Source organism: Gossypium arboreum, chromosome 5 (genome assembly GCF_025698485.1).
Source record: "Gossypium arboreum isolate Shixiya-1 chromosome 5, ASM2569848v2, whole genome shotgun sequence".
In the NCBI taxonomy this organism is placed as follows: Eukaryota; Viridiplantae; Streptophyta; class Magnoliopsida; order Malvales; family Malvaceae; genus Gossypium; species Gossypium arboreum.
The window spans coordinates 85,780,921-85,788,874 of record NC_069074.1 but is presented as its reverse complement, the minus strand read 5'-3'; the positions used below and the strand labels follow the sequence as shown (position 1 = coordinate 85,788,874).

Genomic DNA, 7,954 nt, shown 5'->3' with positions numbered 1-7,954 from the left:
ATTGATAACTTTAATGTAATATAAATTATATTTATTATGAATAAAAATATTTTAATTTATAAATTTATGTGCTTAATGTAAAAAAAATTATTATTTTCTTAAAAAATCTTAAATCTAGAACGAAAAGAAAAAAACGAAAATTGTTACAAATAGCATTTAACCAATAACGCTGTGAGCGTAGCCCATGTCAAGTTCAGCCCAATCCAAAATTCCCCGGCCCAAAATTCTTCAACGTCTATATTTTGAATATTTAAATTCAAAATCTAAAGCGCCAACTTTCCGTCTCCTCCGTCTCTCAATTTTTTCTCTTCAATGGCGACGGCGACTCCTACTCCAACTAAAACCCCAGTAGACAAATCTAGAGGATCTCACTCTCACCACCAAGAAGATGATTCTTCCTCATCTCGGTCCCGTTTCGAAGCCTACAATCGCCTCCAAGCCATGGCAGTGGCCTTCGGAGAGAAGCTGCCGATCCCGGAAATCGTAGCCCTCGGCGGTCAATCTGATGGCAAAAGCTCTCTCCTTGAAGCTTTGCTTGGATTCCGTTTCAATGTGCGTGAAGTTGAAATGGGTACTCGTCGACCTCTCATTTTACAGATGGTTCATGACCCTTCTGCACTTGAGCCTCGTTGTCGCTTTCAGGTGGTTTTTGCTTTTGGAGTTGGGTGCTTTTGCTTTAATGACTTTATTTTTTGGGGGTTTGTTTTTATGTTTCTATTTAAAGTTTTGTATTGATTTTGTTATATGCTGAATCGGGCTTTTATCTGTGTTTATTTAATTTATATGAATTAATAACTGGATTTTGGATGGGAGAATTTCAAACTGTATGATCAAAAGAAATATTTAGAATTTATGATCGAAAAATTTAAGGCTTTTTCTTTATAATAAAATAAACGGATCAATTTTGTTATAAAGTTAGTGAAAATATCGATAATGTAACTATTTACCAAAGATTTATTTTGTTTTAGATCTGAATAATCTTAAACTATAGGGTTAATGTTTGCTAGAAAAAAGTTTTTTCTGTAACATCTGGGTCTTCATTGAGTAAATGCTCCATTTGAGCAGCATCCTATGTTTGCATTGTCTTCTTTTCCGTTGATACTTAAAATTGACAATTGAAAACAGGAAGAAGATTCTGAAGAATATGGAAGTCCAGTTGTTTCAGCATCAACAATTGCGGATGTCATAAAATCAAGAACCGAGGCACTTCTGAAAAAGACTAAAACTTCTGTTTCTCCTAAGCCAATTGTAATGAGAGCTGAATTTGCACACTGTCCTAACCTCACCATCATTGATACCCCAGGATTTGTTCTGAAGGTAGCTTGCTGATTCATCTGAAAAAGGAAAATTCAGATTTGGATTGATTGAAATCTTTGTAGTAAAATGATCTTATTTATGAATCATATTTTATGGTTGGAAATTTTTTGGCAGGCGAAGAAGGGAGAACCAGAGAATACTCCACAGGAGATCCTATCCATGGTGAAGTCATTAGCTAGTCCTCCCCATCGTATTCTGTTGTTCCTTCAGCAGAGTAGTGTGGAATGGTGCTCATCATTATGGTTGGACTCAATTAGGGAAATTGATCCAACCTTTAGAAGGACAGTAATTGTGGTCTCCAAGTTTGATAACAGACTTAAGGTACAGATTCTGTTTCTTTACTTTTTGGCTTTGTCATCTTTGAGATATAACATTGAGCTGACACATTCACACTACGTTGACATAGTACTCATAATATTAGGGATGTAAAAACCAATGTTACTTGTACTTAGGTGTAAGTGTCCAATACGGGGAATGTGTTCAATACGGGCATATTCAACTTGTTTTCAAGCTTTTTTTCATGCATTTAGATGGTCTCTTGAGCCTCATATACCCATTATCCTATACTTATGTCTGAATATACATCTGTAACATATTTCACTAGGAATGAACTGATATATATCGAGCAGATGATGTCGCATTTGGACACTAAGACTGCTTAACTCGAACATCAATTTTAAAATTTTATTTTAACATAAATAGATTCATTTTAATTTAAGTCATTAGAATCATTTAAAACTTATTCAAGTCAAAATAGGATAAATAGGATCCATGCCTCATCATTGAAAAATAGTGTCACCACACTAAAGATGAAAGGACTCTAATCTCATTTGATGTTGCCACACTAATTTCAAATGTTGTGACATTGAGGGTAAATTACCCAAAACATGTTTGAAGTATATAAAACTAAGTCTATATTATCATCAATCATTCCATAACATTTTTAAATATTTTTAGGATTCAAAATTTGTCAAATTATCATCCAAAGACTTCATATAACACGTGTATATCCATCTAAAAAAATCATCCCAAGGCACAAAATCACATTACCAAAATCTAAGTTGTTCAATTCCATTATATTACCAAAATCTAAGTTCTATACCCTTCAAATTTTACCTTAGTGATTTTTACTAAACTACGCATTTAAAATAAACGTACTAAATTTGGGAAAACTTAGTAAGTACTTAATAATTCAAAATTTACCATTTAATTTAATTAATTAATTTAATAAATAAATAAACATATTTATCTTTATTACAATAATTAAACCAAAGATAAAGTACACAGCAGCAATAAAGTTAATCAACTAATTTTCACTTAACATGCTTTCATCATTCACTTATCAATGAACCACTATATCCTACAAGATCAAAATTTGTCTACAAGAGTTTTAACATTATTATAGAATCAATATTCATCATAAGCACAATTAAGTTTTATAATTTCATAATCAAATATAAGTTTTCAACATTTTATAATTTAGTCCTTTCTTTGCCTATTTAATCACATTAACAATAATCACAATCATTTATCACTTTCTTGAATTTTTCACATTTATTAACATGTTCATTAATTTATTATTTTAAAAATTTAGTCCTTTCTTTGCCCATTTAATCACATTAATAATAATCACAATCATTTATCACTTTCTTGAATTTTTCACATTTTTAACATGTTCATTAATTTATTATTTTCAAAAATCTAATTAGGTAAAAATAAATATAAAGTATTTACTAATTTAGCTAAATTATACTTCTTTCTAGTTTGTCTACTTGTTTTCTATTGGCTAAGTTACTTATAGCTTCTTTCTTGTCTTTCTCTTAAAATATTAATTTTCACATAATCTAAAATTTCTCTCTTCAAACATGAACTCACTATCTAAAATCTAAACTTGCTAGGTTGTAGCTAAATTTGATAGTTTTTTTCTCTCCAATGGTGGTAATGTGTATGGATAAAAGTTGGAAATTTTCTCTATCTTCTAAAATATCACTAATATTTAATAAAATAAAATAAAATAATTCAATTATATAATAATAGTGATGATAAAAATAAAATATTATAACTAAAAAAATCTATCTATTATCATTACCCACCAACTCTTAGTAAAATTATTCTCCATTTTTCACTAATTTCACCACTAATTCAATTTAATCCTTTGCTACTGTTAACTATTTACTTTGGCCCCAACATTTTATAAAACTTTACATTTTAATCTATACTCTGGATTAATATTTTTCATTACATCAGTTTTTAAAATTTCCCGGGTCTCCTAACATTTTTCCACTTGATCTTATAAATCACATTTTATTTATTTTGAAAATTTTGACTACTACTAAAGGATTTTCGAGGATGTTATAGGGAAAAATAAGCCTTACTTGTTGCTTGATATATGCGCGTAACTTCTGAGGACTTTGATTGTGGTAATTCAATTAAATTTAATGCAGGAGTTTAGTGACAGATGGGAAGTGGATCGTTATTTGAGTGCAAGTGGTTATCTTGGAGAAACTACTCGGCCATTTTTTGTAGCATTGCCGAAGGATAGGAGCACTGTTTCAAATGATGAATTCCGTAGACAAATATCCCAAGTGGATTCTGAAGTTTTAGGTTATCTGCATGATGGGATCAAGGGAGGTTACGATGAAGAAAAGTTCAAACCTTATATTGGTTTTTGTTCACTAAGGGAGTATTTAGAATCAGAACTTCAAAAGAGATACAAAGAAGCTGCTCCAGCGACACTGGCATTGCTTGAACAACGTTGCAGTGAAGTCAACATTGAGTTGGAGAGATTGGACTCCAAAATACAAGCAACTTCTGATGTTTCTCATCTTCGAAAATCAGCCATGATGCATGCAGCTTCTATCAGCAATCATGTGGTGAGACATCTCTATCACACAGGTTTTCATTTGTTGCAGATAAACCGTCTCATAATTATTTGCTCAGACTTGGGTTTGAGAATTCATCATGCCCCAACTGATTGTTTTAGAACTCAACTGTTGCTTCTGTCAAAAAGCCTTTTGTTTGACTATTTTTTTGTTGCTTAAGGGAGTTTTGATTGATGGAGCAGCTGATCCTGCCCCAGAGCAGTGGGGGAAAACAACAGAGGAGGAAAGATCAGAGAGTGGGATAGGGAGTTGGCCAGGTGTCACCGTTGATATAAAACCTGCTAATGCTATTCTTCGTCTTTATGGTGGAGCTGCTTTTGAAAGGGTAATGCATGAATTCCGCTGCGCTGCATATTCCATTGAATGTCCCCCAGTTTCAAGAGAGAAGGTAGATACTTTAACTATGAAATTTGGCCCCAAGAATGTCATGGTTGAGCATTTGATTTTGATAGTGAATGAAGTAGTAAATAGATTTTTTTTCCTGAAACAGGTGGCGAATATCTTACTTGCACATGCTGGTCGTGGTGGGGGCAGAGGAGTAGCAGAGGCTGCTGCAGAAATTGCACGTACTGCTGCTCGTTCATGGCTTGCTCCTCTCCTTGACACGGCTTGTGATCGGCTTGCTTTTGTTTTAGGCAATCTTTTTGACATTGCTATAGAGAGGAACCGCAGCCGGGAATCAGAATGTAAGAAGCTCTTTAAGTTTCTTTTTTCTTTTCATAACTATAGTTGATAACCATTTTCCCCTTCAACAGAACTTTTAACCATAATTTTGGAGAGTATTTATCTTCCAGGAGTTGGTATCTACAGGGAGAAATCTTAGTTATCCCACTCTGTAAAAAGTTCATGAACTGTATGGAGCATTTACCTCCCATATCTAACTCCTTTCTGATTTCTTTATAACATAAGGTTAGGGTGTATCCATAAGGATTCTCAACTTTCAAATATAGAAGAAATGTTATGCTTTTGAGATGTCTAAATTCACTGTAAACCAGAATTACATGAGATATTTTAGCCATCATCGTTTTTCACGTGGTCTTCATACATCCACTAAGGAGGAAAGGCAAATGGAGACAACTTACGGTGGTTTGTTTTTTATTATAGAAAAGAAAACACATGATAGTTAAATCTCTGATCACTTGACAATTTTTGTTACACCATCCTATTATTGATGACTTTGTGGATGGATTTTAGAATGTTGATTGTTCCAAATTCATTGCAACTACGTTTTAGTAAATCATTACTTATTTATTTCTTATAACTGCACAGATGGTAGGAAAACTGGAGACATGGAAGGCTATGTTGGGTTTCATGCAGCTTTAAGACATGCATACAATAGCATTATAAAGGATTTGGCTAAACAGTGCAAGCAGCTAGTTAGACACCATCTTGATTCAGTTACAAGCCCATATTCTCAGGTTTTTTATGAGAATGACTTTCATGGAAGCTTTGGCTCAAGTGCAAACTCATATTTCAGACATAACCAAGCATCCGCTGGTTCAATTTGGTTCGAGCTATCAGACTGTGGGCAAGTATCGCATGATGAGAGGATGAGGGATCAGGAGAACATACCTCCTGAAAACAATGCACGGCAAAAAACTCCTGGGAAAGGCATGGAAGCTCGAGATGTGCACCGGGAAAGCCAAATGACTGTGCCCGAGACCCCATCTCCTGACCAGCCCTGTGATGGAGTAAAAGTTGATGTTGGACCAAGAAAACGTATTGCAAGAATAGGCAATAGAAATCCTGAACAATTGATGAAAGTTCATAATGGCGGTAGTCTTTTATTTGGTAATGGAGATTGTGGTTCAAGATCAGCTTACACAGAAATCTGCTCATTAGCAGCACAACATTTTGCACGGATACGTGAAGTTCTTGTCGAGCGCAGTGTGACATCAACTCTTAACTCTGGATTTTTGACCCCATGGTAAGTTCTTTAATCTCTATTTTCATACACTTTATGAAAGTAGAACCACCATAAGACCGGATTCAGTATAATCCATGGGACAGTTTCTCCTTCATGTGAGGGGGGTGTGTTCTACCAACAAGTTGAAAGAAATGGAAGTGGATTTCTTGTCCAGTCATTTGAACCAAGTTCGAATTTTGGGTTACATTGCTGGGAGGGCTTTATTTGCTTAGGACAAGTCTCGTACCGTAAAACGAATGAGAGCACCTGTAGTTAAACCAAAACTACAAAGTTGGGTGTGTTTTGTCCTGCATTACATAGGGCTTCATATTCATTTTTGCTAAAGTATTTTTATTTGATACATATTTGAACATAGGAATTAGGTTATAATCTTTTTAAAAGTCATGGAAAAATTGAGCATGCTCGTATCTTACTAATGACTCACACTCACTCTAAAACATTTCTATTTAACACATTTAGATATAGGAATGAGGTAATGATCTTCCGAAAATTGAACTTACTCGTATTAGACACATCCGACGCCTACCAAGCCCATTCAAACTTTTGAATGAAACTATTCATTTTTTCTTCTTTTAATCTTTATCTGGGAAGTGAGTACTTTCATATCACTTCAGGTTGGAGCTAATCAACTTTGTTAATTCTTTACTTTTTATGGTATAGCCGAGATAGGCTTGTGGTGGAACTTGGGTTGGATCTGTTTGCTGTAAATGATGAGAAATTCATGGACATGTTTGTTTCTCCTGCCGCCATTGAAGTACTGCAACACAAACGACAATCCCTTCAAAATCGCCAAAAGGTACTTCAATCTTGCTTAACTGAATTCAAAAATATTGCTCGATCACTCTGAATAAAACATAAGATCTTGGATCTTTCAATCTTTAAGTAATGTTCCAAGCACAAGGGTTTCACATCTAGTGAAAAAAAGAACAATCATTCTTGTATCTTGTTTAATGATGTTTGATAATGTATGATGTATTCACCAGTTTTTTTTTTTTTTGTGGTGTTCATGAGCGTTGCTTTTATAATAGTGACTTTGGTAATTAGATTATGAAACAAATAGCTACTGTTATTGTATATGGCTTGTGGTTGTTGTGGCAATCAAATAGAGTTCTCTTTAATTAGATTAGTCGATCCAATTTTCTTTCGGCTCAACAATTTCCTCCTTTTGTAATCATGTGAATCATTGAGCAATTGGAATTTTACTAGATCCCTTTTTAACTTTTATTTCATTATTGTTTCTTATTATTTCCTATTTTATTTTATTTTACTTTCTCATGAGGTTGATGATTACCCACAATTATCATTATTGAGTAGTAATTCAAAGACAGTAAAATAGTGGAGGGCCATGCAACTCTGACTTACAAACCATGTAATGTAAGCCGTGGATAAATCATTCCCTTTTTTCTTTTCAAATTTATTTATTTACTTCGTGATAAAATGATAGGACACAAAAGTCAAGGTCCCCCACTTTCACTTTGCAATCATTTTTTTTAAAATCCAACCAAAATACTCACCCACCAAGAAATTTCCTCCTTTTTTTCTAATGAAGGAATAAAAAAAAAAGAGATAATGTAAGTTTGAGTTCAAGATTTAATCAATGCAAAATCATATTGCTCTCTTGATTGTGTAAGTGTTTGAAAAATCCCTTGAAGAGACAAATAATTCACAAAATCGGATAGTGTCATCAGGTATTATCAGAGTTTAAGTGCCTAAAAAGGTGACAATTTTATGGAGCAAAAACAAAGACGCAAGTGGTAGTGTAGTTAATGCCTTATATGTTATAAGCATGGGATTAAGTCTCCACAAGCAAAATGTTGAGATTTTCAAG

General features: G+C 33.7%; 1 protein-coding gene across 1 annotated transcript; it reads left to right on the top strand.

Moving 5' to 3' along the window:
- The first annotated feature begins 271 nt into the window (after positions 1–271).
- Positions 272–7,247, top strand: LOC108458468 (dynamin-related protein 5A-like). The gene is made up of 8 exons (XM_017757883.2): positions 272–642; positions 1,126–1,317; positions 1,432–1,638; positions 3,762–4,190; positions 4,360–4,587; positions 4,690–4,885; positions 5,469–6,126; positions 6,787–7,247. The coding sequence occupies exons 1-8, from the start codon at positions 313–315 to the stop codon at positions 6,971–6,973; spliced, it is 2,427 nt and encodes an 808-aa protein (XP_017613372.1). The 5' UTR covers positions 272–312; the 3' UTR covers positions 6,974–7,247.
- Positions 7,248–7,954: the final 707 nt, after the last annotated feature.

Coding starts and splice junctions, on each gene's coding strand:
- LOC108458468 (XM_017757883.2), top strand. CDS start 313: ATGGCGACGGCGACTCCTACTCCAACTAAAACCCCAGTAGACAAATCT. Junction 1,318..1,431: donor CCCCAGGATTTGTTCTGAAG/GTAGCTTGCTGA, acceptor ATTTTTTGGCAG/GCGAAGAAGGGAGAACCAGA. Junction 6,127..6,786: donor TCTGGATTTTTGACCCCATG/GTAAGTTCTTTA, acceptor TTTATGGTATAG/CCGAGATAGGCTTGTGGTGG.